This window comes from Penicillium angulare (assembly GCF_028827245.1).
Source record: "Penicillium angulare strain IBT 27051 chromosome Unknown utg000001l_segment0_segment0, whole genome shotgun sequence".
Classification (NCBI taxonomy): Eukaryota; Fungi; Ascomycota; class Eurotiomycetes; order Eurotiales; family Aspergillaceae; genus Penicillium; species Penicillium angulare.
In genome coordinates this window covers 2,842,530-2,870,149 of record NW_026623160.1, presented here as the reverse complement: position 1 = coordinate 2,870,149, position 27,620 = coordinate 2,842,530, and the positions used below count along the sequence as shown (strand labels likewise).

The 27,620-nt window shown below is 48.2% G+C and overlaps 10 protein-coding genes across 10 annotated transcripts; 4 read left to right on the top strand and 6 right to left on the bottom strand.

The window, feature by feature from the left end:
- Positions 1-1,108: 1,108 nt before the first annotated feature.
- On the top strand, positions 1,109-5,533 carry ssdA (mRNA-binding translational repressor SSD1; the record flags this gene model as incomplete). Its single annotated transcript, XM_056917234.1, has 5 exons — positions 1,109-1,205; positions 1,263-3,889; positions 3,989-4,348; positions 4,395-5,419; positions 5,494-5,533. 5 exons carry the CDS (start codon positions 1,109-1,111, stop codon positions 5,531-5,533), a joined length of 4,149 nt encoding a protein of 1,382 aa, XP_056785114.1.
- Positions 5,534-6,183: 650 nt separating this feature from the next.
- On the bottom strand, positions 6,184-7,234 carry N7478_001018 (NAD(P)-binding protein; the record flags this gene model as incomplete). The annotated part of the gene is made up of 2 exons (XM_056917233.1): positions 6,184-6,451; positions 6,537-7,234. The coding sequence occupies 2 exons, from the start codon at positions 7,232-7,234 to the stop codon at positions 6,184-6,186; spliced, it is 966 nt and encodes a 321-aa protein (XP_056785113.1).
- Positions 7,235-7,620: 386 nt separating this feature from the next.
- Positions 7,621-9,230, bottom strand: N7478_001017 (putative ubiquitin conjugating enzyme E2; the record flags this gene model as incomplete). The annotated part of the gene is made up of 3 exons (XM_056917232.1): positions 7,621-8,718; positions 8,805-9,140; positions 9,228-9,230. The coding sequence occupies 3 exons, from the start codon at positions 9,228-9,230 to the stop codon at positions 7,621-7,623; spliced, it is 1,437 nt and encodes a 478-aa protein (XP_056785112.1).
- An 817-nt stretch (positions 9,231-10,047) lies between these two features.
- N7478_001016 (putative GPI anchored protein) lies at positions 10,048-10,632 on the bottom strand (the record flags this gene model as incomplete). Its single annotated transcript, XM_056917231.1, has 2 exons — positions 10,048-10,425; positions 10,486-10,632. The coding sequence occupies 2 exons, from the start codon at positions 10,630-10,632 to the stop codon at positions 10,048-10,050; spliced, it is 525 nt and encodes a 174-aa protein (XP_056785111.1).
- Positions 10,633-12,994: 2,362 nt separating this feature from the next.
- Positions 12,995-13,588, bottom strand: N7478_001015 (membrane magnesium transporter family protein; the record flags this gene model as incomplete). The annotated part of the gene is made up of 3 exons (XM_056917230.1): positions 12,995-13,051; positions 13,194-13,443; positions 13,533-13,588. 3 exons carry the CDS (start codon positions 13,586-13,588, stop codon positions 12,995-12,997), a joined length of 363 nt encoding a protein of 120 aa, XP_056785110.1.
- Positions 13,589-14,649: 1,061 nt separating this feature from the next.
- Positions 14,650-15,742, bottom strand: N7478_001014 (translation elongation factor 1 subunit beta; the record flags this gene model as incomplete). The annotated part of the gene is made up of 4 exons (XM_056917229.1): positions 14,650-14,879; positions 14,942-15,315; positions 15,598-15,637; positions 15,703-15,742. The coding sequence occupies 4 exons, from the start codon at positions 15,740-15,742 to the stop codon at positions 14,650-14,652; spliced, it is 684 nt and encodes a 227-aa protein (XP_056785109.1).
- Positions 15,743-16,060: 318 nt separating this feature from the next.
- On the top strand, positions 16,061-18,469 carry hsp78 (chaperone ATPase HSP78; the record flags this gene model as incomplete). Its single annotated transcript, XM_056917228.1, has 1 exon — positions 16,061-18,469. The coding sequence occupies one exon, from the start codon at positions 16,061-16,063 to the stop codon at positions 18,467-18,469; it is 2,409 nt and encodes an 802-aa protein (XP_056785108.1).
- A 378-nt stretch (positions 18,470-18,847) lies between these two features.
- On the top strand, positions 18,848-22,557 carry N7478_001012 (MutS family protein MSH5; the record flags this gene model as incomplete). Its single annotated transcript, XM_056917227.1, has 17 exons — positions 18,848-19,205; positions 19,274-19,369; positions 19,435-19,810; positions 19,871-20,270; positions 20,324-20,401; positions 20,452-20,511; positions 20,563-20,917; positions 20,975-21,071; positions 21,126-21,215; positions 21,273-21,435; positions 21,486-21,520; positions 21,576-21,657; positions 21,723-21,834; positions 21,885-22,086; positions 22,146-22,184; positions 22,254-22,392; positions 22,453-22,557. The coding sequence occupies 17 exons, from the start codon at positions 18,848-18,850 to the stop codon at positions 22,555-22,557; spliced, it is 2,787 nt and encodes a 928-aa protein (XP_056785107.1).
- A 466-nt stretch (positions 22,558-23,023) lies between these two features.
- Positions 23,024-25,147, top strand: N7478_001011 (serine/threonine-protein kinase; the record flags this gene model as incomplete). Its single annotated transcript, XM_056917226.1, has 4 exons — positions 23,024-23,338; positions 23,397-23,606; positions 23,656-24,941; positions 25,015-25,147. The coding sequence occupies 4 exons, from the start codon at positions 23,024-23,026 to the stop codon at positions 25,145-25,147; spliced, it is 1,944 nt and encodes a 647-aa protein (XP_056785106.1).
- Positions 25,148-25,453: 306 nt separating this feature from the next.
- N7478_001010 (something about silencing 10 family protein) lies at positions 25,454-27,415 on the bottom strand (the record flags this gene model as incomplete). Its single annotated transcript, XM_056917225.1, has 2 exons — positions 25,454-27,177; positions 27,235-27,415. 2 exons carry the CDS (start codon positions 27,413-27,415, stop codon positions 25,454-25,456), a joined length of 1,905 nt encoding a protein of 634 aa, XP_056785105.1.
- Between the last annotated feature and the right edge of the window lie 205 nt (positions 27,416-27,620).

Sequence of the window (27,620 nt, the reverse complement as noted above, 5' to 3'; positions counted from 1 at the left end):
TAACGGTTACATACCAATAATACGCAGCAGTTCTCCCCACACCCGCTTTGTATGGATCCATCATCACTGTCTTTCTTCTCCTTTCCCCCTCCTCACCTTTATTCTCTTCTCCCCCAATCCTCCCTACCTCTTTCTCTACCCCCATCGTTCCTTCTGATCGAATCTGTCGATGCGTGGATCGTCGATTCCATTCTAATTCCACTTGTTGTCATTCTCTTCGAGGACGTGCCAACCTGTTCACGTTTTCTGCCTCGGATTTCATCACTCGGTCCTTCCAACTCCTTATTCTCGAATCAAGCGAGCGTCGTCCATTTCAGTCGGTCCTTGCCTGCCGCGAATTACACATTGCCTGAGCAATTGATTCGACTGTTTCCTCTCTTCGGTTCTTCCGATCTGCTGTACAGCCCGCTATTGCTTCGTTGGCTTCTAGCAATTTTCATCCCACGTTTGACACCCCAGCGCAGACGTCATTTTGGAATGCTAGGGCTCGGAGGTTGCCATTAGCCTATTCATATCTTGCAGGTAAGGGAAAATCACTAGTTTCTTTTAAGTGGAGGATAAGCTCTCGAGGTAGCCGCGCACAAAGAAAAAAAAAAAGAGTCCACGATGTTTTGATGTTTCTATTGTCGCATCGATATTATTTGTGATTTGGCCCTCCTTGTTTTGGATATGCTTCATGTTTCCCCCCATCCCGTTTGGTTCATCCACAGGCCCGAGTGTTCGATCGCAACTTCCATTCTCTCCTCAAACTGAAGAACTTGAGCTTCCCCTCCTTCCACATCACGTCGTTCCTTCATTGTTATTCTCACCGGGTCCTACCTGTTCTATCTTCTTCATTTCTCTTGATCGCCTTTGATTTCCACTTGTTCCACTCTACTCTTCCTTCACCCGTGCTAATCCTCACTCCTTCTCGTTGCAGTCTAGTTCCCAACGTTACTCTTGTTGAAAACTATCGCTTGCACATAAAAAGCCACTCGCGGTCGCTCGGTGATCCACATACCCAGGTTTAATTGCCGTTGGAGGCAACACCAACCTCTCCCATTGTCGGATCCCTTCCGTCGTCCCGCATTTTACACTCTACAGTGATAATCATCCTTCATCAGGGATCATGGATCAACAGAATCAGTCCGGGGTTCCCGGCCCCGCTGGACGGAAACTCCACATTGCCCATCGGAGAAGTCCGTCTGAGCTTACCCCTTTGATGAGTATGTACACCCAGCACCTTCAACTTGTTTTCTCTGAAGCTTATACCTAAAATTTAGTGGAACAACTCGCGCTTCAGCAACAGATTGAGCTGCTCCAGCAGCAACAACAGCAAATCGCAGCTACACACCAACAGTACGTTAATATGGGCCTGCTACAGCCTCAACAGCTAGGTCAGGTCAACGCTTTCTCTCCTGGTGGTTCTATGGGAGGCGTCCCGCCTCAAGTCAATGCTTTCCAGTTCCCTCAGCAGCAACCAGGACAGCAGCAGCTTGGTGTCCCCATGAACCAGCAGGGCCATGGCTCTCACCGTCGCAACCAGTCTGCCCTCCCGGGTCTCCCTATGGGCCCACCTCCCGCTCCTTCGTCTGGAGCTTCCGGATACGCCGATTACGGCCAGCAAGGCCCTAATAACCAGAAGAATGAGAACACTAACCATGGTCGTGGTCGTGGAGCTCCCCCCGGTGGTGGCCATCAGCGCCGTCACTCTCTCGCTCTGCCTGAAGCCAAAAAGGCCGCTGAGTTAGCACAGCAGAAGAAAGCTGCTTCTGGTTTCCAATTCCCAGCTCCCGCCCCTGGCGCTGCCGGTTCGGATAACCAGTCTGCGTCCGATGATAAATCTCAAACCAGCACATCCCCTGCGCCCCAGGGTCTTGGCCTCCAACGCGCGGGCAATATTCGCTCCGGAGGTGGCCACGGTCGAAGCCAGTCTATGGCCATTGGTGGTAACCGAGGAGGCTCTATCTCTGGTCGTGGTGCTGGTGGATTCCAGTTCCCTGCACCCAGCGACGGTGGTCAGTCTGATAACCAACGCCGTGGAAGTCAGCCAGGCGGCCATGCCCGCACTGGATCCCGAAACTTTGATGGTAACTGGCGTCAGCCAAACAACCAAAACCAAAACCAGGATCAGAATAGGTCAATTGGTCAGCAACAGGGAGGTGGTTTCCAACCTGGCCACCGTTCGCGTGGCTCCATGAATCAGTCAATGGGCTCCATCGGTCAATTCCAATACCCTAACCAGCCCCAACCTCAGCCTCAATTGATTCAGCTGCCTCAGGGACAGGTCATGCTTGCTCCTCAAATGTTCGGTGGTCAGCAGTTGAACCCCATGCAACTCGCTCAACTCCAGGCTCTGCAGCAGCAGCAGCAGCAGGGAGGCCAAGGCATGGGAGGTCTGCAGGCCAGCCAGCACGCCCCACCTCAGTTGTCTGTTCAGCAGCAGCAACAGCAACAGCAGCAGCGTAAGACTCTCTTCACTCCTTACCTTCCCCAGGCCAACCTGCCCGCCCTCATCAGCAATGGGCAGCTGGTTGCTGGTGTTTTGCGTGTGAACAAGAAGAATCGTTCCGATGCCTATGTTACTACCACCGATCTGGATGCCGACATTTTCATCTGCGGTAGTAAGGATCGTAACCGTGCCCTCGAGGGTGATTTCGTTGCTATCGAGCTCCTTGACGTTGATGAAGTCTGGTCTCAGAAGAAAGAAAAGGAGGAAAAGAAGAAGCGCAAGGACATCACCGATGCGCGTTCAAACAGCAACGCTGGCAACGATAAGCTCGGCCGATCAGACTCCAATGGCGACCGCCAAGAAGTTGGTCCGGATGGAAGCATCCGTCGTCGTGGCAGTCTCCGTCAGCGTCCTACGCAAAAGAAGAACGACGATGTCGAAGTTGAGGGCCAGAGTCTTCTGCTGGTTGAGGAAGATGAGATTAGCGATGAACAAAAGCCCCTTTATGCTGGACATGTCGTTGCCGTCATCGAGCGTATTGCAGGCCAAATGTTCTCTGGTACCCTAGGTCTTTTGCGCCCTAGCAGCCAAGCTACCAAGGAGAAGCAGGAGGCTGAACGCCAGGCCAGAGATGGTGCTCATGGACGCCACCAGGATCGTCACCAGGATAAGCCGAAGATTGTTTGGTTTAAGCCCACGGACAAGCGTGTGCCTCTAATTGCTATCCCTACTGAGCAAGCTCCGCGGGACTTTGTTGAGAAGCACCAGGATTATGCTAACCGCATCTTTGTTGCTTCTATCAAGAGATGGCCCATCACTTCCCTCCATCCTTTCGGTACCCTTGTCGAGCAACTCGGAGAAATGGGTGACCTGCGGGTTGAGACAGATGCCTTACTTCGTGATAACAACTTCGGGTCTGATGACTTCTCTGATGCTGTCACTAAGAGCATCGGTCATGAAGATTGGACCGTTGCTAATGAGGGGGATGCTTTGTCTACTCGCCGTGACTTCCGTGAAGAGACCATCTTCACCATTGATCCAGAGGACACCAAGGCCCTCGAAGATGCTTTCCATGTCAAGAAGCTTGCTGATGGAAAGATCGAGATCGGTGTTCACGTGGCTGATATTGCTCACTTCGTCAAGGGCAACTCCTTGGTTGATCGCGAGGCCAAGAAGCGCGGTACTGCAGTGTATCTGATGGACCGGGTCATGAACATGCTCCCGGCTCGCGTTTCCAACGAGCTTTGCTCCCTTATCCCTGGCGAGGACCGTCTGACAGTGAGCGTCGTGTTCAAGGCTAACCCCGAGACTGGCGCTGTTGACGATGATGTCTGGATCGGAAAGGGTGTCATCAAGAGTGCAGGCCGCCTTAGCTACGAGGAGGTCAATGCTGTGGTTGACGGCAAGTCAGACAAAACTTCCGCTGGTATCACCAATGATAACATTCAATTGATGAACGTAAGTCTTGGGTCTTTATTTTCAATCCTTACTATTCCGTTTCTCCCTCCCCGCCTTTATTCCTTTAATCGCATTCTCTAACATCCTTTTCCTACGCAGACCATTGCACAGAAGTTCCGTGACGCTCGTTTCGGCAACCGAGTCGCAAATGTTCCTCCCCTTCGAATTTTGCAGCAACTCGACGACGAGAACGTACCTGTGGAGCATAACATTTTCGACTCCACCCCCGCTCATGAACTCGTGGAAGAGCTTAGTCGCCAGGCCAACTTCTTCGTGGCTCGCAAGATCGCCAGTGCTATGCCCGAGAAGGCATTCCTGCGTCGCCTGTCTTCTCCCAACTCCCGTCGCTTGACATTGTTTGTGGAGAGAATGAACCGCCTCGGGTACGGCATCGATGCTTCTAGCAGTGGCTCTTTGCAGAGTACTCTCTGTAAGGTGCAGGATGTGGATATCCGCAAGGTTAGTACAACCTCTCGAAAGCAGTCATCACTTATACTAATATCAGATGCAGGGAATGGAAACTTTGCTTGCCAAAGCTATGCAGCGTGCCAAGTACTTTGTTGGATCTAGTGTGGCTGATGAGCAGCGTCTTCATTACACTTTCAACGTCCCTGTTTACACTCACTTCACTAACCCATCTCGCCGCTACACAGATATCATCGTACACCGTCAACTTGAATCCATTCTTTCGGAGGGTGCTATTGAGTTCACTGATGATATTGAATCCCTGACCAAGACTGCCGATCTTTGCAACAACAAGAAAGACTCTGCCCACAATGCGCAGGAGCAAAGTGTCCACATTGAAGCTTGCCGCAGCATGGACCGAAAGGCTCATGAGATTGGAGGCGACCTCATTGCCGAGGGTATTGTGCTCTGTGTCTACGAGTCTGCTTTCGATGTTCTAATCCCCGAGTACGGCTTTGAGAAGCGTGTACACTGCGATCAGCTGCCCCTCAAGAAGGCAGAGTTCCGCAAAGACAACCGTGTTCTCGAACTCTACTGGGAGAAGGGTGTTCCTTCTTCTGCTTACGTTCCCGAGGACGAGCGTCCTAAGCCTGGAAACTCTCGCGCTGCCCAAGCTGCTGCCGCTGCTCGTGAGGCTGAGGCTGCTAAGGAGCGTGCTCGCGAGCGTGACGAGGCGATGCGCAAGCAAACCGAAACTAGCACCATGTCTGCGGACAACGTTGATGCTTTGTTCGACGACGACGACGATGATGATGATGATGATGACGTGGACGAGGTGACTGAAGCAGCTGCTGGTGTCTCTCTCAACTCGGCTGACCGGTCGACCCAGAGCATGCCCCCATCGCCCACTCGCAATGGCCATCACCAGCAGGCACCTCACCGTACTCGCTCCGACCCTAAGATTGCCTCAAGCACAAATGATGCACCCGAGAGCAAGCTGACCAACAAGGAGAAGTACTTGAAGCTGTTCAAGCTGAGAGAGGAAGATGGCGATTTCATTCAGGATGTGACCGAAATGTCCCGAGTTCCCATCATCCTCAAGACCGATCTAAGCAAGAGCCCACCGTGAGTGAAGTCCTTACTAACCTTGTTCCATATTCAAAAAGTTGAGTTGCTAATCAATCTGTTCTCCTACTCAGATGTCTCACTGTTCGCTCTGTGAACCCTTACGCTCTGTAAGGAAGTCCACGGTCACCATTTTCTCCTTCATTGGGATATATTATTGCCTGCCTATCCTGCAGATTCTTTGGGCGTTGCAGAGCATGGCCTATGCTCATGTTCCTACGCACCTACGGACATAATTCTACCCCAACATGCGGATCGAACATATTCTTATCAGGCTCACATTCCTGATAGCCCCCTCCATTTCCCTTTCATGGTGGCTTTGATACCAAATTTCATTCGGCCATTATCCCGTGGTCTTTCCGATATGTTTTGGGGGGCTCTTATACTTAACCTTTTTGTTACATGTCGCGCAGCGGTTGCCTCTTCTACTTTTTTGCCGGTTTGTTGCAAGCATCTTGAGTTCCCTTTCCCGGAGAAAGTGTTATGTGTGCCCAGAGCTTGTTCTCGGTTCCTTTTCTCCTGCTTTATCTCCGGTCCTTCTTTTTTATGGGACTGAGAACATGCGCGATGATTGGAGGTTCGAAGGAGGAAGATTGATTACAGCTCGATAGTTCCGGAGAGTATTTCAATTAATTCAGATATCTTACATAGTCCTTTTTTGGTCCGGATGAGATTTTTAATTTTTCCTTTGGGGGAAAGTACTTGTAGCTCCCAGGTACCAAGGTATAAACCCGTTCTAAATAAACTGTACACTCACATTTACCCTACTTTCCTTCTGTACACTTTAACAAAGTCTTCGCAGCCCGATCTCGAATCTTCTCCTGTATCCAGCACGGCAACCCCCTCACAAAAGGAAGCACCAATCCCGCAAAATCACTAGGTAAAATAATCTGCCCCCCAATCCCAGACATAATCTGTCCCACAATGGCATCAGCCACCTCCTCGGGCTCAATAATCTTCTTATTAGGAAGAAATCCCTTACCCACCCACTCCTGAGTCACAGGCGTCCGAACCCAAGTCGGATGAACAATCCTATATCATGATATCAACGTTAGATCCGAATTGTAACACACAACAACTATATTTCCAGAACTTGAAATGAATAGACTAGACTCACGTAGCCTGGACCCCATCCTTCCCATACAAAATCTTTATCTCATCCCTCAACCCCTCATGTAACGCTAATAACCCAGCCTTCGTACACGCATAATCCACATTCAACGCTCCACCCATAAACGCAACCATGCTTGAAACCGTAACGATATGTCCGTGGTTATTCGATAGCATATCAGGCATAAAAGCTTCTAGTAGATAGAAGTGCGAGATGATATTTGTATTGAAGATTTTATGGACTTTGGAGGTTGTGTTGGTTGTGGTGGTGGAGTTTATAATTGGTGTTGGATTGACGAGGGCGGCGTTGTTTATTAGGATTGTTGGGGGGCCGTGTTCTTTTTCAATTTTTGAGACTGTTGAGGCTATTGAGGGGGGGTTGGAGAGGTCTGTTTTGTAGAAGTAGGAAGGGGATTGGGATTGGGATTGGGATTGAGATTCAGAGAGAGATGGAGATGGAGGTGTGATGTCAAGGTTTATTGTTTTTATACCCTTTTTTTGTAAAGAGAGGATGATTTTGCTGCCGATTATGCCGCTTCCACCTGTTACTACTGCTAGTTCTTGACTTGCGTTTAGGAGTTGGTTTTTGTGGGAGTTGGAGTAGAAGTGCACGAGTTTGGAGAAGTATATGAGGATGGTGAGTGCGAGTATTGCTGCGTAGATTGGGATGGTTGGTAACCATTCTTTTATCGGGTATTGGAACATATTGATCAAGATTGATTATGAATGCACAGTGATGTAGTTGAGATTGGAATGTGGAATGTGGGATAACCTTTTTATATGCGGGCTGGTTGTATGACGAAGGTTCCAGAGTTGCATCATCGCTTTAAAGTTTATAGTTGGACGAGACCAAAGAAGAAATTCATTGTTCATGGTGGATCTTGATATTCTAATAAGATGAGATAAGATAAAAAACGCCTTGATTTTATGCAACCGATCCATGCTCATGCTTTCAAAAAATTCAGGTAGATAGTACCCATTCGTAAATGCGCCATTGTAGAGATTTAAGAAGTTTCATAGCCCCATGCTAGTCAATTCCATGCGAGAAAACAAGAAAGGGCAGACTTGAGAAAGATTCTCCAGCAATAATCTCAAAGCCGTCGTACACCAATTCGCGGCTTCATCTTCACATTCAGTCCCTTTTGTACACGACCAAGGACCTTCTTCGAAGCGTTCAAGGGGTTTTTGCCCGGTGACGCGGGCGAAGCCGTCGAATTCGGTGCTAGACCCATCGACATCGCAGATGAACTAACAGAGTGTCCGATCTGTCCAGCGAACAACCCACGCGCCTCCTTGAGACCACGGGACCCACTAGCAGTATCACGGTTCTCTTTCCCATCGCCAGCAAAACGGCGCGAGGCATCAGTCACCGTGCGATCCGGTACATCCTCATAGATCTGAACATCCTCACGGAAACACGTAGGTGTGTTCTCCCTCCTATTCGGTCCAAGTCGAGGTGTTTTGCGTTGCGGAGAAGCAGAAGGTGATTTGCGTAAAGGTCGAGAGAAGTTGGTGTTAACAGATGAAAAAGAGTTGGCGGCAATGTTTTTATCGGAAGAGCTAGCGCTCAGACTGTTCGACTTTGATGCTTCGTTATCGTTCTCTAGGTCTGATTCTGAGTCTACCAGCATCATTTCTGTATCTGGGTCTTCGGGGTATGCGATTGAGAGGACGGATAATGGCCTCTTTCCGAATGCGTTCTTGCGAGGTCTGATAGATGGTGGTGCGAGGTGAATGGGAAGAGTTGGGGAGAGAGAAGGATTGTTTTCTTTGCTTGCACTGATTGGGTCGTCGTTTTCGTTTTCGTCGTCGCTTATTTGCATTTGATCATCGGTAACTATGGGTTGTGGTGGAGGAACAATGTCACGGGGTGGCTGGATATATTCAGGTGTGGTAGACCGGTGGCTTGTTTTCTTTGGTATATTGCTTCTGATACGTTGTTGTTTTCTTGGGCGCTGGGAGTAAGAGTGGGAGTGGGTGTCTTTGGTTTGAGGTATGGAGCTAGGATCCTCGCCGCGGTGTTTTGCTTCTTTCACAGCAGCCTGAACGTCAGATTGGATCGGGGCGTGGATGGACGTCATCAGTTTCGCCTGATGGGCGAAAGTATCGTAGTCTTCGCGTAGCAGGTTTCCTGCTGTAGAATTCAGAGCTGAGTCTGGGTTGGGTTGGATAAGAAGGCAAGAGATAGTCTAATTCGATAAAGAAGAGAAGCACATTATTAGCTCAGTCACCGGGATTGCGTTCCGCTGAAAACCCTCATCAATCACAAACTTACAATGAGAACATCTCGGAGAGTCAATTTAGACTGCCAGTCTCTCTTCAATGTATCCACGCACACAGCACCAGTCTGTTCCTCCACATTGGGATGCCATATCCGAGTTCGAAAAGTAGCTTTAGGCGGACTATTGGGATAATCCTCCGGTATCTTCAGATGTAATCGCCACAAGCCATTAGAGTAGGGAGTCCCCGGCGGACCGGTCAACAAAATAGTCAACTGCGATAGGTCATCACCTCCAGAAAAGTGAGCATCATCTTGCGGCAATACGTAGTACGGCGGAAGCTTAGAGTGCAGAGCGGCGTGATCTGCCACCAGCCGACGGAGGTTGGAGATCTGGACCATGACCATATTAGTTATGTTGCTTTTTAAAGTAAGGCTCAATCTTGATCTAGGTGCTTTTGACCAGAAATGGGAACTCACCATCTTAGTGGGGTGGGTGTGGGTTGTCGGAGCGGGAGCAGCGATCAAAACAAGACGGTTACTTCAACAACAGGGCTGTTGTTATGGGGCTAGTTTGAAGTGTTTGAGAAACGCTAAACTGGATGGGGATGACGCGTGCGCGTTTCTCGCGTGAGACAAACAAGACAAAAGTCCATGGACGCGTTGCCTATTACACTTCCTATTTGGGGCTAGCGCTTACCTTATACGTTCCCCAGCACATGCGACTTGATCGAGGTACAAGATGTAGATGTACAACCATGCAGCTATGTTAGATACAAAGAATATCCTTGCCTTTGCTGTTGTACACCCTTCTGGATTATATCATAGCTACATCATTGAAAGAAAAATCGACTCGGTCATCGAGTTTCCAATGCACGTTTACAGGCAACAAAATTCTTAGTGTATCCAAGGCCATGAGCCGTGTATTTACTCTCAGTATTATGCTAATAATTATAATCAAATGCGAGGACCACAAACAAGTGAGAAACGGGTGATGCGCCGTGGGTATGCTGACCGAGTCACACATGAAAACAAAGAGGCCCAGAGCGTTGGGATTGCAAGTCCCATGTATTAAAATGTTCAGGTAACCAAAGGAGAGTCAAGATAAATAAGAATAGAAACAGAAACAAATCCTTGGCTATCCTTTCAACATCCCTCATCTTTTAGACTCAGATAGATAGTCTGTATATCCAGTGAACCACGATAGGGATCCCAAGTTGCCCATCGGAATATTTGCAGTGAAGATCACAGCAGCAATCGCAAGTCAATTGGGCTGCAACCCATCTCAAACATCATCACTTTATAGGAAAGCAAGGATAGCGGCACCAGCAGCGAGACCGAGGCCAGCAGTGGCAACGGAGCCACCAGCAGAAGAGGTGGAGGAGGAACCGGCGCTCTGAGAGCCGCTGGTTGAGGAAGAATCAGACGATGTACCGGTAGAAGAACCAGAGGAAGAGGAGTCAGAGCCAGAAGAAGTGCTGAGAGGGGTGCTGGTACGGGCCGAGCTGGTGAAGCTGCCAGTTGCGGCGGTAACGACTGGGGAGGTCAGACCAGCGGGGATGGAGGCAGCAGCTTCCTGGGAAGTAACAACGGAAGGCTGGCTGGTGATAACGGAAGGTTGACCAGTGACCACACCAAGGGAGTTGGTCTCGGTCAGATACTGTGTTGCCGGGTTACTCTGTAAGCATCTGAAATTAGGTGGTTGTTCCCTGTGTTAGCTGTATATGGATTGACTCACGTAGCTCTCGGTAGTGGCATCGACGGTGGCAGTGGCCGAGTCAGAGGCAGATGCAGAGGAGACGCTCTCAGCGGGACCGCCCTGGGCGACGACACCGGAGGTCAGGGCAAAAGCCGAGAGGGTAGCGAAGACAACGGAGGCACGCATGTTGGAAAGTAGGGTTGATTAAGTAGAGTAGAGTAGAGTTAATAGGGCTGGTAGCTGGTATGTGGGGAAGTAAACGGGTGTGGAGATTGAAGAAGAAGAGAAAGTGATGAAAAGCGAGTGAAAGGGGGGGGGAAAGGGTTTATTAGTGTTGTTTTGATTTAATTTACAAACGGGGTAGAGTCGGGGGAGACTTGTCGACTTTCTTATACCAAATCATAATCCTAATCTTGCCTTGAACGCCATCCGCCTTGGGACCAGTCATGGGCACTGGCATATGGAATATGGACTAGCGCGCCTCTGGATCTGCAAGGTCGGTGATTCTATTTTGGTTTCGGGCTGTCGCACCGGCTGGCTGCCTGTGCAGCACCAATGCGTAAGCTGCAAAGGACGCGGCAATGGGAAGAAACGAGAGACAACTAGAAGATACGAAGGCCAAAGACTTGGAAAACACCGTCTGGGATTGCCCAGATTAGTCTCAGGACCCACCGAGGTCAATTGCGACGCACCAGTGATATACAGGCTAGAGTAGGAATGGTGGATCCATCCAGTCTCCAGGCTTGGAACAGTATACTATGTATAGAGTAAAACATTCCTCACAGGCTTCTCCGTACGGATACAGGCAACCTCTAGTAATCAGTGGACTGTGTGCCTAGGAAACTTGGAAATATGGCACGACCAATCAGTGTCGTAACTAGTGGCGCATCCCAAACAACAAAGCACAGGGTAGTATACAGTAGTCTACAGCTAGTGGCAATACGGATCCAACCACTCAAATCAACACACAAAAGTCCTTCAAAGCTTACCTGTCACCGGGCTTGGCAGACCGCGTAGAGGTTTACGCCATCTTCTTCGAGTGAGTCAGGGTTTAATTGGTTATAATCCATCGAAAAGTCAGCGCCTATATTCAGAAACAAAGATGAGAAAGAGAAATAAAAAAACAGTACAAAGGGTTTGGGGGAAAACCAGGGTTTATTCGATGTGGCGTTCTCGGGGGGTGAGACAGGCGGGACTAAACGAACAAGTTACTGATCGCAGGCTGGAAAGTGAGACATCACTTGATCAAAGCTCTCCACATTGGACTATTGACAGCGAAGGAAAAAAAAAGATCGTCTCTAGGTTTTTTGGAATTTCGTGCGGGGGTCCAGAACTGCTTTTCTCTCTAAGAATTGAGGAATGTATGGATCAATTGATGCAGGGTCGGCTGGATTGACTTTTTCCAGACGAGAATTTAAGGGAGAATGTAATAACTGGCTGTGCTCAGACTATCACATGAGACGTCCTAAATTCAAAAAACAAGACAAAAAACAAATCATGTCAATAGATCACTATTGTCAATTACCCTGATTATTGTCGAGGATAAGTGGGTCTTGGTGCCATAACAAACGCCCTCTAATTTACTTGCAATTTACTTCTTTCAAACTGACCCTATATAACCTTGGAACTGACTCCATTATTACGGAGTACTCGCTATAAACCCCTGATAATATCATCTAATACTCTAATCATCCTAAATAACCACATAGCATCATAGCATCAAACTCATACTTCGTAATTGTCACCCCACAGATAATCATCTCGCGTTCCACAGCCACGAAATCACGCCAAGGTCTCACCTCGTCATAATCAGATCTCATGTCATGAATCTTGTACTCTCTTCAATCCCCTTGAGAAACATTGACATCGAACCAAGTCCCTGCAGGGAAGACCCGTCCAGGCTGCCCTTTTTAAGCTTGAATCGATCCATGCAACGGTCCTGGTTCAGCCTGCCTCTGTGCAACGAGACGCGTATGCTATGATGACTACCTACATGGTACTGTCATTGCCATGAGTATGAACTGTGGATTTAACACTGCGCATTATACACTATTACTGGGAGTACTCGTGGGGATTCTCGTGGGGATAGATATTGTGTTTGCCTGTTCGACTGCATATCAACATTGAATTATAGTCCGTTTCCTGAGTGTCTCAATTTCCAAGGTTGTATATTGGATTATACCAACACAGCTGCGCCATATGCATGCTGATCTCTACAACGCCCTTACCAGCAAACTTAACATGAATCCAGACCCTACCCAATCCACTCATCAGTGCATATGATCCACCCGGCAAAGAGGCTTAGCCAGTCGATATTGAAAAACAAATGAATTATTTAATTTTGAAAAGGTGCCCAGCCAAGACAAGAAGATCGACAATATCACGTCTCACTCAAGACACAAAGAATTAATTGCAACTCCCTGCATCAATGCATAATATACAAAAGACCGAAACAACACAACACAACACGATATGCAGCACACCATACCATGTGCCTAGCCAAATCTATCATATCACATCGAATCGAATCGCATCGCATCGCATCGCATCACTCCTTAACTAAGGCATCCCCGCGCATCCAATCCGCAAACTCCTTCCGTTTAGCCTGTAGAACAGAAACCTTCGTTAGCTCATCATGTCCATGATATGTAGGTCCTAAACCAAGCAGAGCAGACGTATAACATGCAGATATGCAATATCTGCTACCTGCCAGTTCGACGTAAAGGTATGCGTAAAGCAAGACTCACCCGAATATCCCAAAAGTTATATCTCTCCTCCAACGCCATATACGGGTTCCTTGCACCACCGTCCCGCTCAATTTCACCCGCCCAATCGCGCCAGCTAATCGGCTTCAATTTCTCAGCACCAAGCACGAGACCGATCGAGACAACAAGTACAGAAAAGAGTGTCTCAATTATGATATCGTGTGGGAGGGTGGTGATAGCGGAGATGCTCGTGTTACTGAAAAGAATGCTGTGTTCGTGGGCGGAGTAGCCTCTGTATCATGCCATGGTGTTAGTTGTTATCTCATTATATCAGGTATCGTATCGAGTGTAAAAGATCATAATATATTGGATCAAACGTACGCATGGGCGAGCAGGGCTAAACCGAAGAGTGTCACCACCTTCGGGAGGAAGCTCATGATGGGGAGGTTTGGGTTGGATTGTGGAGTATTCCCGCGCCGGGGGAATTGAAAAGGTTCTTTGTGGAGCGACCGTGACTGGCACTGGCTGGATTGGGTTTTGAGGGTGTTGACGCTAATGCTGACGCTGGGATTTGAGGTGATGTCCCTGATTCTTGTAGCTCTTGTGTTAACTGGCTTCGATCTGCGTTGGTCCCGCAGTTTTTATTATGTAAGCGTGTTTTTGGTCGCAGGAAGGCTTCAAGCCCCGTGGGGTTTTGAGATCACTATGATGAGCTTTGATAGCTCTATCTTTTGAGTATTGCCTTTAGTATACTAATATTGCTGTTTTATATGACAATGTTAAAGGGTCGAAACACAAGGTTGAATTCAATTGGTGGATTCATGATATAAAATCTTACTGATTGACTACCACCTATGCAGTAGGATCTACCCGAATAGTATATATATTCAAGTATTTTTACGCCTTTTGACGAAAATATCAACTAGTTTGCCTTCTTTTAAAGTTTGAACTACAAGGCCCACTAAGCCCCAGGAGCTCTCCTAGACAATTGCAGATTGCATGCCAGATATATGGGGATGCTACTCATGCGACAATTTCCCATACAAAACCTCAAGTTCCTAGACATCGACATGTTCAGGCAAAGTATGGTACATATACATCTATTTTAGTATCACGATGGCTTCCAGGGCATATCGATCGCTACAAGAACTTTGAATATGGACACGCTCGTCTTTTTAATCTTGTTATCAATTTACAACTGCCGTCCAACAAATTTCCAGCCCAATCCATGGCGTCCCGCGCCCCAAGGCCAAACAAACTTACCCCGCCGTTACACCCGTCGAAAACCCCACCACAGAGAAAAAAGAGAAAAAAAGATCAATCTACGCTCGGGAGCTCAAGGAGGATATATTATGGTCATGAAAATTTTTAATTTTTTTCATCAAACCGGCCAAATTATTTGTTTGGACTCGGGTTCTAGGTTCGTTACTATTGGGTTCCTAAGACATCAAGTATTCCATCATCACGCCATATCTTCTTCATAAACATGGGATATCGTTTACAGCTTCTGCATGGCAGCAATGTCGGTGGACTGGACGTGGTCCTCATCCTCCTCAATGCGGCCCTGGAGCTCATCAGTGGAGACCTTCTCGTCCTCGACGACCAGGTTGATCTGGAGCTTCTTGATACCGAAACCGACAGCAACCAGCTTGGAAGCACCCCAAACGAGACCATCCTGCTCAATGGCGCGGACGTTGGCCTCCATCTGGACAAGGTCGGTCTCATCATCTGTAGAACGTTGGTTAGCTTTGATTCTTCCAAGTATAATGTAGGTAGAGTTAAAAACATACCCCATGGCTTCACCTCCAGGGTGACCAGAGACTTAGCGGCGGGCTTGGGGCCCTTAGCAGCCTTCTTGGCCTTGTACTCATCAAGACGCTTGTTGCGCTCAGCGACAACAGCAGCATCCTCCTCCTCAGAGTCGGAACCGAATAGGTCCTCATCCTCATCATCCTCAGGCTTGTCCTTGGGGTTGACGGGAAGCTCGGTGGACTCGGGGCCGTAGGCAGTGAAAGCCTTGGAGGCGTCACCAGGAAGAGTGGTGAACTCAGCCTCGTAGGAGGCAATGTGCTTGTACCAGCGGGCGGCGTGGGGGTACTTGGCAGCGTCAGGGGCGGCGCTGAAAGCCTTGAAGCTCACAACATCGGCCTGGCTGGGGGAGTTGCTATCGAAAACAGTCAGTACTGAAAGTTCGACGAGATGATGATATAAAAAACACAGTAGTGCATGCAATTAACAGTCAAATAGACATAAAAAAGTTCAGAAATGCGATTGCTCGCGATTGGATGTCGTCAAACAGCGGGGTCTTAAGCCGCCTCTGAAACACGGACCAATTTTTCTCATCATGAAAAAGGCAGAGTAAAGCGAAAACCAGAGAAGGTCAAAGCCAAGCAAGTGGCAAAGCAACAACAAAAAGGTCGAGGGGATATTTCAAATGTCGACTTACCCAACGATGTAGCTACGGGTGGCCAGGTAGTTGTTGGCCACTGTGAAACACAGTCAGTCCAAAAGTTCAGACGTTTTCAAATAACATTGGCAAGGGGTTGCCTACGAGTAAGGCCAGCCTCAGAGACGAAGTCGGTGAAACCCATTGTGAAATAAGGGAGAGGATAACTTTTGGGTGAATTAAAAAAGGGGTGGAAAAAAGGTATAAGGAGGGAAAAAAGAAAGGGAGAAAACAGAGTGGGAGAAACCGAGGGGTAAAAGGTTTTTTTTTCCCGTTTAAATTGGGGCCCGGCACGTGACGCGAGTGGTGACGGAGCTTGGTCCACGATGAGTGGAGCTTCCGCCACTGAGCGCGATGGTGGTGGAGCTTTCCAGAAGAATCGCCATGATACAAACGACTGAGATATTAAAGCTGTTGTGTCCGGTCGTTGTGATCGCGCGCTGTTTCCCCAGTTGTATCCATAATGGCCGCTAGACTCTCTATGAGCGCCCGTAGAGGCCTTGTTCGAACATCCCCATCGACAATCCGGCCGCTTTCTACGATCCCGCACTCGTCGCGATTGCTTGCGGGCCCAGTCCGACTTCCTACAAGTACGTCCCTCGCGCCATGCGCCGGAAAGGCCCCGATATCACCGGTTCGTCACTATGCCAATGGCCGCCCTCACCCCCCGGGTGGTACACACCGCATGGACATGGGCGGAGAGCCCGAAAAGCCCGCGCTGGAACAGTTTGGCATTGATTTGACGGCAAAAGCAAAGGCGGGAAAGCTAGACCCGGTTATTGGCAGAGATGCTGAGATCCATCGAACTATACAGGTGCTGTCGCGTCGTACGAAGAACAATCCTGTGCTTATCGGCGCGGCGGGCACCGGTAAGACTGCAGTGTTGGAAGGCCTCGCTCAACGCATCGTCCAGGGCGACGTCCCGGAGAGCATCAAGAACAAGCGTGTGATTTCCCTGGACCTCGGCTCCCTCATTGCGGGTGCTAAATTCCGTGGTGATTTCGAGGAACGCCTCAAGTCTGTAATCAAGGAAACCGAAGACGCCCAAGGTGGAGTTATCCTCTTCATTGACGAGCTTCACACACTGCTGGGACTGGGAAAGGCCGAGGGGAGCATTGATGCAAGCAATCTTCTAAAGCCAGCCCTGTCTCGAGGCGAACTACAATGCTGTGGTGCTACCACCTTAAACGAATACCGCCTGATCGAAAAGGATGTCGCACTCGCTAGACGATTCCAGCCTATCCTAGTCGGCGAGCCCTCTGTCGCATCAACAATCTCTATCCTGCGAGGCATCAAAAACAAATACGAAGTGCATCATGGAGTTCGTATTACTGATGGGGCTCTCGTCGCTGCCGCTACCTATAGTAACCGTTACATCACCGACCGTTTCCTTCCCGACAAGGCTATTGACTTGGTAGATGAGGCAGCTTCAGCCCTTCGCTTGCAACAAGAGTCAAAGCCTGACTCTATCCGAGAATTGGAGCGTGATATTACTACCATACAAATCGAACTAGAATCTTTGCGCAAGGAGACCGATGTTAGCAGCCGCGAACGACGAGATAAGCTCCAGGAAGATCTAAAGATCAAACAAGAGGAAACAGCCAAATTGACTGAGGTCTGGGAGAAAGAAAAAGCCGAGATCGACAGCATTAAGGAGACAAAAGCGGAGCTAGAAAAAGCACGCTTCCAGTTGGAACAAACGCAGCGTGATGGCGATTTTGCTAAAGCCGGAGAGCTCCGTTACTCTACAATCCCCGAGTTAGAGAGCAAGTTGCCTAAGGAGGGAGCCGATCAGGATGCGGATGGACAAAATATGATTCATGACTCTGTCACTGCCGATGACATTGGCAATGTGGTTTCTCGAACCACAGGAATCCCGGTCAACAAGCTCATGGCTGGTGAAGTCGAGAAATTGATTCGAATGGAAGATACCCTTCGAAAGTCGGTCCGTGGACAGGATGAAGCTCTTTCCGCAGTTGCCAATGCAGTCCGAATGCAGAGAGCAGGTCTTAGCGGTGAGAACCGTCCGCTCGCCTCCTTTATGTTCCTTGGTCCAACGGGTGTGGGTAAGACTGAGCTCTGCAAGAAGATGGCCGAGTTCCTTTTCTCTACGGAGAGTGCCGTTGTGCGATTTGACATGAGTGAATTCCAGGAGAAACACACTATCAGTCGCTTGATTGGTTCGCCAGCTGGATATGTTGGTTACGATGACGCTGGTCAGCTAACCGAGGCTGTGCGACGAAAGCCCTATGCTGTTCTCCTCTTTGACGAGTTTGAGAAGGCCCATCGAGATATCTCGGCCTTGTTACTCCAGGTTCTAGACGAAGGTTTCCTCACAGATGCTCAGGGCCACAAAGTCGATTTCCGGAACACTTTAATTGTCCTGACTTCCAACCTCGGCGCTGATATTTTGGTCGGGGGCGATCCTTTATACGCCTATAAAGAAACTGGTGAATCCGAATCGGAGGTCCCATCAGATATGAAGAAGGCCGTGTTGGATATCGTCCAACATGCCTATGCGCCTGAGTTCTTGAACCGAATCGACGAGTTCATCATTTTCAAGCGCCTGTCGAAGGAAGCATTACGTGATATCGTGGACATTCGAATCAAGGAACTGCAAGGCCGACTTCATAGCCGCCGTATGACCCTGAAGGTGGAAGAGGAGATCAAGGACTGGTTGTGTCAGCGAGGCTATGATCCTAAGTTTGGTGCCCGTCCCCTTAATCGTCTCATCGCTAAAGAGATTGGCAACCGACTGGCAGACAAAATCATTCGCGGTGAGATAGTTTCTGGTCAGACTGCTCGAGTTTCTCTCGACGATGATAAAAATTCCCTGTTGGTCACCGCTGAGGGAGCTGCAGAAAACGCGTGAACGTTTTGATTGAATCTTTTTTTGCGTTGCATTTATTATGGTATAATTTAGGGCTTCAGTTGTTTTTCAGCATTTGCATTCAAGGATCAATCCTCACTCATGACTTGTACATTATGAAAGTTACTCTATTTATTGTATCCTATTTCAATTCAAATCATTGAAAATATAATTCATTCTCATCCATATAAGAAAGAAGCATTTGGTCCCTTTTTGGTAGCGTTACTAGTTAGAGTAGTCCTCGCAACTGGAAAGGCACAGCAACGTGATCTCCAGGGCCAGAACCAAACTTGGGCTCTATTAATTTGTTTTCTTCCCCTTCGACTTTCCTTCTTCGGGTTACATTTACGTTTGTCGTCCATATATTAGAGGCAAAGAAAAATGTCATCCTCGAAGAGAAAGCGAACATTCAATCCCCCTCCAATCACCCCACGAACCTCAAAGCTGAGGCGGAACTTTGACGCCCAGGCAATCAGTGAACCGCCTTACTCCCAGAAAACCTCAGCCCCTCGATCCTCACATTCAACTGCACGCCAATTGAGGACACCATTTCAAACAGAAACACACCCCGAAGGTGATCAACCAGACAGTATCCCCGATGACGACCTGGGTCATGTAATCGCCGCCGTCGACCTAAAAGACTACGGGACGGTAGGATGCGCTTACTACTCAGCAGAAGACGAGAAGGTTTATTTGCTTGGAGATAGTCGATCAGGAGGAATGGAAACAATTGATGCTTGTACATGCATTTCTCATTGCCAATATGTTTCTCTGAATGAAGAATAACAGGTACTGACCATCTCAAAGTGATTACTCAAATCAAGCCGACTGTGATATTAACGCCCCCTCGAGTGGATTTAACCAGTATTCAAGGCGAAAAGCAAAGCCTTGCGCAAGGAAATGGTATTTGTCCCAGATCTTCACTAAAAGTCTTCCATGACTTGGGATACTTAATCGCTTGCCTACAGATTCTTCATCATATCTACCTTACCAAGAGGATGTTTGTCCCACTCAAGATTTCAGCTACTCAAACGCAAAGAAAAGATTGATTGCCCTCGATGTATCATCTTCTCATGAAGATCGACTGCGCTTTTTTGTGCCTCACAGCGGTCTCACGGGACCGGAAGAAGTGGACCCTGACAATATGGGATTTACTCTTCACGAGGGACGCCTTTTACACATATCAAGCGCCATAGACATCGAAAATCCTGTAACTATTGGATGCGTCGGGGCTATTCTCACCTATTTGCAGAAGCGCAGGGCCATAAGCACCAGTCTGGAACATGTGGATAGCTGTGCTTTTCGAGTTAGATCTCTGGAGATGTTCAGTCTAAAGGATACGATGTGGGCCATAAATCAATTATGGAAAGGCATAGTATACGATACTAATCATCTATGAGATAGGTGGATCAACACCAATGCCCTTTTGTCTCTTCAAATAATACAATCCGAGTTCCATCCCAACATGTTCAATCAAGGCCCAGGGAAGAGATCGTCCTCCGAGAAAGAAGGTCTTTCGGTTTTTGGTCTCTTTCGCCGGTTTTCATCCACACCTCAAGGTAGAGCTAAGCTCAAGCAACTATTTTTCCGGCCAAGCCTCGATCTTGATGTCATTCGAGAAAGACATGATTTGATTGGGATATTCTCTCGACCAGATAACATGGCCACTCTAGAGAAGATGACGAAGGCACTGAAGCATATCAAAAACCTTCGCCCAGTAATGACCAATCTTCACAAGGGAATCAGCACAGGAAGTGGAAAAACAACCGGTTTCAAATCCACTGTGTGGGAAACTCTGCTGGCGGTATGTCACATCTTCAAGTTGCCGAGGATGGACTATACTAACCGACCCTGTAGTTTGCGTTCTATGCAATAGATATTCATGTTGCCATGCAAGAGTTATCAGGAGCTGAGCAGCTACAATTAGGACCCAAGGTTCGAGTCGTTTAAAGTCAACCTTTCCAGTTGGATGCTAACAATAGTAGGCCTTCCGAGTATTTGAAGCTGCACAACTGCATAGAGTCGGAAGAATGATCCAAGAGATCGTTAGTCGACCAATGGGAGCGCTAAAAACTTAAACTGACTGATCTTTTCAGGTTGACATTGACAATTCTGAAGAACAGGGAAGAACCGTGGTCAAACAAGGCCTTGATCGGGATCTGGACCGCATGAAAGATCGGTATGATGGTCTGGACAGTCTCCTCAAACACGTAGCCATTGAGATTGCAGAGGCCATTCCAGAAGACCTAGGAATCGATGTGAACGTCATTTACTTCCCTCAGCTGGGGTTTAACATTGCCATTCCACTCAATGACAGGGGCGAATCTGCATATTGTGGTGTTCATGGTGATTGGGAACTGGTGTTTATTACTGAAACCCGGGCTTACTTCAAGGATTTTCGGATGAGGGAGTTGGATGAAAAGCTCGGAGACATTTACGGGCTCATCTGCGGTAAGCCTTTATAAAAAAGAAATGGCATCACATCTCCTTTTAACAATAATATTACAGAGCGAGAAATTGAGATGGTGTACGATTTGGCGCAAAAAATGCTTCAATACGAGCATGTGTTGATCGAGGCTTCTGATATCTGTGGAGAGATTGATTGGTATGCATCATGCCAGTCTCTGAGTGGTCCACATGTAAACTAATACCATTACAGTCACCTCGCTCTTGCACACGCTGCTAGCTTCCATAAGCTGATCCGACCAAGGATGATACCTGATAATCTTATCAAGATTAAGGATGGCCGGTAAACAACACACCGTCTGTCGTGTTATTCACTCTCTTCAATTCTAATATAATCTAGGCATCTGCTACAAGAGTTGACCGTGTCTTCATATGTTCCAAACGATACTTTGCTCGTGGGTGGAATTCAAGATTCAGACACAGCAAATCTATCGGATGAATCACCCAGTATGCTCATTTTGACTGGGCCCAACTACTCGGGAAAAAGTGTCTATATGAAACAGGTGGGAGGGCTGTCGTCAATCTGGGTCCGCTTTGGCTAAGTCAATACTAGGTTGCACTCATAGTTTATCTCGCCCAGATTGGCAGGTATGTTGGATTTGATCTACAGAGAGCGTATGAAATTGACCCAGAAAAAAAATAGTTTCGTTCCTGCAGAGAGCGCAGAGCTCGGTATCACGGACAAGATCTTAACGAAGATAAATACTCAAGAGAGCGTATCGAAGGTAAAATAGTTATATTTTCCCGAGGTCTCCTCGACTCAAATACATTTTATTGATCTATTCTTCAGTTTCAAAGCACCTTCATGAGCGACTTGCAACAAATTTCTCTTTGCCTTAAGCAAGTCACTGGGAGAAGCTTGGTACTCATTGACGAGTTTGGCAAAGGGACAAATGAGAGCGGTTTGTCATGGTTTAAACTGTTATTTCCTTGCTTCAACTGATCACTGCAGATGGTATTGGTCTTGCTTGTGGAATATTCGAACATTTGCTGAGTCTCGAAGACTCCCCGAAAGTCCTTGCTGCCACGCATTTCCATGAAATATTCGAAAATGATTTTCTTGCCCTGCGCCCAAGGCTGCAGCTGGGACACATGGAAGTCAAAGTTTGCGAAGAGTCTCAAAATTTCGAGGATCAAGTGACGTACCTTTACAAGTGATTTACTCTGGCTCGGGCATAATACATCAAAGTCCTAACTCATCACTCCGCAATAGCTTTCGAAAGGGGCGCAGTAACAAGAGTTTCGGGGCAGTGTATGACTTTCATATCGGGCTTTGGCCTGTATCATGGTATCTGAACAGATGTTAACCGAGAAGCAATAGCTGCGCAGCAATAAATGGCATCGAAACATCCATTGTCTCCCGTGCCAATGAGATCGCCACACTTGCGGCCCGAGGGGAGAACCTCATCGCCGCATGTACCGCTATAACCCCTGAAGAAATGGAAGCGCTCCAAAACGCAGTATGCATGATCGTGCGGGTTTATCATTTCATCTGCACATAGTCACTGACTCAAATATAGGATTCCCTCGCAAGAAAATTCCTCGAGATAGACCTCACAAAGGGCGAGGGGCCCCAGCGGGATGCAAAAACAATTCTAGAAGAGCTACTCAACTTTACAGATTAATACTGGACTAGTATCAGCCTAACCTGTCTAATAAACTGCCTTGATTGTATTTCTGCTTTGTGCGCCCCGTTCGTTCTTTATTACCCCCCCGTTAGGCCATATTACAATGCCGATCTATACTACTAACAGTTAAATACTATACCGTTTTCCTCCAGTCGGGACTCCCACACCCGCGTTGCGGGGGCCCCAATTGACGAATTTACCCCGGTTCTAGCCCAGTCAGACACATTCATAGGCAATAATACGATGCGCCACCACGACGAAGATGCGGCTGCGGATGAGGCTGCTGGCTGGCTGCCACGCACTCTTTCTTTCATGCAACTTCCTTCAAATGCTTTGATAGCCCGTGACCCAACATCAAATATCTGTTTACTATTACCATTGCCTTACCTAGGTACCTTCTCTGTAACTAAGAATCCTAGAATTCGTCCCTAACTTCCCATCTGGGAGCTTCTCTGCACCCCACATGTCGCAACTCTCTGATCTCGTCCAAGACGCCAAGCTGTCAACCAAGCTCGATTCGGAATTCACGACACACACCTTCCTCGAGTCGTCTTCGGTAGTGGGTCGACGGTCTAGGCGCCGAGAGCGAGAAGAAATATGGAGAAAAAAGAGATATCTCGGCATTGGAACTTTTGGAACAACCTGGCAAGAGGAATGCGCAACCGATGGTAACGGTCAATTGCGGGCTGTTAAGGAGGTTCGCAAGACTGCGATTGGGGATAAATCAATAGATTACAATCGGGAACTTGAAGCTACAGTCAAGTTTTCACAGCAGAAAGTACGGCGCAAGCTTTGGGTTACCATGGGGGGTTTCAGTCTTTGTTAACAGAATATAGTTTGATGGATGCTTTGTCAAGTCGCCCGGATGGTTTGAGAACGAAGAATCGGTTTTTATATGTATGGAATATTTCCCACTTGGAAACCTCCAGCAATACATTGTTGAAGCTTTTCCAGAGGGGGAAACGCAGCATATGACTCTTCAGCTGCTTGAAGGTTTAGATCTCATGCACAGTAATGGATTTGCACATCGCGATTTAAAACCACAGGTACACGCCCCTCCCGAGTTCTATGATCTTTGGTTCTAACGATTGAAAGAACATTTTTGTTCTCTCTAATAATCCAGAATGGTGGATTAAGATCGGTGATTTCGGGCTCAACAAAAGAGTTCTACAGGGCTTGACGGGACTACAAACTTTCAACAGTGCGCCCGCATTTACGGCCCCCGAGTCATACAAGGCAACGTGGGAAATAGATTTAGACGAGCAGAGTAAAAGCTCAGACTTCGACCCGGAGGTTGATATCTGGTCATTGGGTATAATCACCCACTACCTGCTTACAGGGAGACTTCCTTTCACTGGAAAGTACGACCTACTTGCATACTATGAGAACGAATCAGTACTACCATCGGAGATTTTGAATAAGTGTCAATCTAGTGAGGACGCACTTGAATTCCTGAAAGATATTCTCAAGTCTAGTCCTTCTGATCGCCTCACGGCAAGAGACGCTTTAGATCACACCTGGTTGGCGCCTTTGCTCCATGACTCAGAACCAGAGGAGCCAGTCACATCGCCAGCGTCATTGACAGAGAAGACTATACCGCCATTACAGCCCCGGAAACCTAGGAACTCGTTAGATATTATGCTACCGGGAACAATTAACCTGTCAAGTACATCGACAATGCTTGGTCCATCAACACCTTTAACACTGCCTTCGCCTCAGGGTCAATTGGGCGACAATGCTCCATTGACAGAGATGTTCCCACGGGGCATACTTTCTCAACAGCAGCAACAACAACCAAAACAGTCGATTCTGGCTTCTAAACAAGCCAACGACAACCAGATACAAATGCAAAGCAACATGGGAAGCTCTGAAGTGGCCGACGAAGGGTATAAACAGATGCCAAACAATGCTTCACGCCCACCCAGCGCCTTAAACCTAATTAGCAACGTTCATCCTCTCCATCGCTCTGCTATGGAGCCAGAATCTCTCGTACAGTCTCAAAACAACGAATCACAAATGCACGACTCGTCTCTACGCCCTGCTCATCTCCATCAAGCATCCCAGCTTTCCTCTGAGATGTCTTCGAGCGAAGCAGGTATCGAAACCCTTCCACCGTACTTTCGACGAGACTCGGATGCAGCACCAATTCCAATATCAGATTTGGACTATGAGATGCCTCAGGCGGAAAGCCCCGTCGAGAGACAAGCAAGTGTAACGGAGAGTTCACGGGGAAGTCTCGAGCGACATAGCTCGGATAACAGATTCTCAGATAGGTTTCGTCGTGTTTCTGAAAGCATGATGCCCAAGCGGCACCAACAACGGTCTCAGGATCTTGGGAAGAAGAGTGATAAGAATATTGGGGTACCGTTATCTCCGACCAGGTGATTTGATTCCATTTTTGCTTTTTTTGTTTATGCCGGGAGGTACGAAATGCTTTTACTAACCAGTCTATAGCTCGAATTCCACGAAGGCGTCCAATAGTAAGAGTGCCTCTCGAAAGAAGACCAAGTCTCAAATTGTGGAAATTCCTGGTCGTTCGCAGTTTGGTGAGGGACTACCACTCTTCCCTGTGCGAGTTAAGAGATGAGAATTTCCACATGCCAGTTTGCGAGATGAGGAAGCCAGCTTCGAGTTTCAGGCCAAGTATAAAGTTTTGATTTTGTGTGAAGAGACATGATATTACGAGCACAGAGGCCCCTACTACCTATACTACCTATATTTCCTTATTGCTTTTAGGATACTCCAGGAGACTTACAGTGTCTAGCGTGAAAAGATGAAATTGAGTTTGTATATACACATCAAATCCTGTATCTGCCATGAACCACAGTAGACGCCCGTAGAAAAAAAAGACAACACATATCCATGTATCCATGAATTTTGAGAGCCATTCCGATCAGAGCTTGACACTCTTGACCAGGTTCTTTTTGATACCTGTAAGCTCACCACCATATCCACCACGGCTCTCGCCACCCTTATAGACCTGGCGAATACTGCCAAGCTTCTTCTTCTTCTCGTCATACTTCTTGCGCTTCTTGACACGGGGGTTGCGAGCAAGCTTGTTCCGCTTCGCTGCAAGACCCTTGTTCTTCTCGATCTGGTATGTGATAGCACGCTTGCCATCTGGTCCAACTTGCTCTTGTACCTCGACATGACCACCTTGGCGAGCTGCTTCAGCGTGGGCTTCAGCGCGAGCCTTCTTATCATCCTTGCGCGCTTTGCCCCGCGCAGCAAGCATATCGTAATATTCGTCATCGTCATCGCCAGAACCATTGCCAGATTTGCGCAGCTCCTTCCTGACGCGGTGATCTTCCTCGTCACTGTCACCGCCCAACTCTTGTCCGATATCAGGTCCTTGGCGACCACGTCTCTCAGCCTCGGCGTTCAGGCGAGCCTGTCGGTCCTTCAAGCGCTCGCGGTGTGGAATATCGGCATCACCACCAGCATCACGGCCCGCTGTATTACGCTTGTTGGCCTTCTGGGCCAGTTGAGATGTGTAGAATCGGAGAGAACGCTTCTGCTTCTGTTTCTCCTCGATTTCGCGAGCAGTGAGAGCATTCTCGTCACCAAAGTCGGAATCGTCGTCATTGGCAGAGGCTTGGGCCTTTTGAGACTTGCGCTTCCGGGTAGGCTCTGTGGCCAATTCGTCCAGATCAGCCAAGCTGGCCTCTGCTGCGCGAAGTCGTTCTGCGCGAACGGCCTCGGCCTCAGCAGCCGCACGCTCAGCCTTGCTCAGGTTCTTCTTCCCCTTCACCTTATTCTCCTTGGTCTGGGTAGGTTGTTTCTCGACCTTGATTGATTCAATCTTGCCTGGAGACTTCTGTGTCACTTGAATGACTTCTGGAGATTGGAGATCCTTGACCTTCTCCCATAGTTTTCGGAATTTGACCAAAGAGCCCATAACAGGATGTTGTCGGAGTTCCGCAGGGGACATTGGGGTATTGCCCTTTGTACCATCGGAGGACGAAGCGAGAAGCATAAAGTACATGTTGATGGTGCCCAGGTATGTTGACAGGGCGCGAAGTTTCACAGTAGCGACAGGTGCAGGTTGAGGATCTTCGGCGTCGGCTACTGGTTTTGAGGCCTCGGCCGCCTGCTTCTCCAGGTTCTTGTAGGTTTCTTGTAGAGCGACGAAATCCTTGGCCAAAGGCTGAAATTCGGGATACCTTGATTGCAGGATTTTTGACTTTTCTCCGGCGCTCATATCCTCTGTAATCTCCAGTTGTGGAAGTACTTCGGTGACAACACCAGCATCCTCTGCCTCGTTCTCTGCATCCTTGCCAGCATCCACCCATTCAGACTCGTCAAAGCCAAAATCGGCCTCATTCATAGCCTGAAGTTGCTTCTGCTGTAATCGCTTGGCTTCCTGCTCTTCTTCTAAAGCGTCGACTTCGGTCTCGATCTGGTCCGCATCGTAAAGATCCTTCTTGGTCGAACCCCAGGCCGCAATTCCCTCTTCTTCTTCTTCATCGGAGTCTGCGCCGCGCTTCTTCGATTTGCCCATATCACCGTCGGAGTCGTCCTCATCTTGATCATACTGTTCTGCGTCGAGATCATCCTCGTCCGAATCCTCGTCGTCGTAGCCTAAGATCTCCTCCTCGGAATCTTGCAAATCCTGTTCTGTATGACAGTGTCAGCTAACTGCTATGCTTGATATAATAAAATAACCAAAAATACCTTCTTCGGCAACTCTTCGTCGCCGCTTCGCCTCGGGGGCTTCCTCTAGCAGAACGTGATCGCGGCCGGCCTGGAATTCATCTTCGGAGTCGTCAAACCGTTCTTCAATGTCGAACTTGGTACGTGCAGGAGCTTCGCTCTTTGCTGCGGGACGACCGCCGGCCTTTCTCTTTTTGCCCATGATCCAATAATTTGGCTTGTTCGCTGGTCTGTTCACCTGGTCGTCCTGATTGCGATAAAATAATTTTTTGGAACCTTTCTCACCGCCCGGGCAACACTAGACCCAAAATGGATATTTTGCATGGTTTGCACATTTGGAAAGGCAAATACAGTTTTACATACTGGCCCCCACGTTAAATGTATTGTAATTGTGTTTTTTGACGATC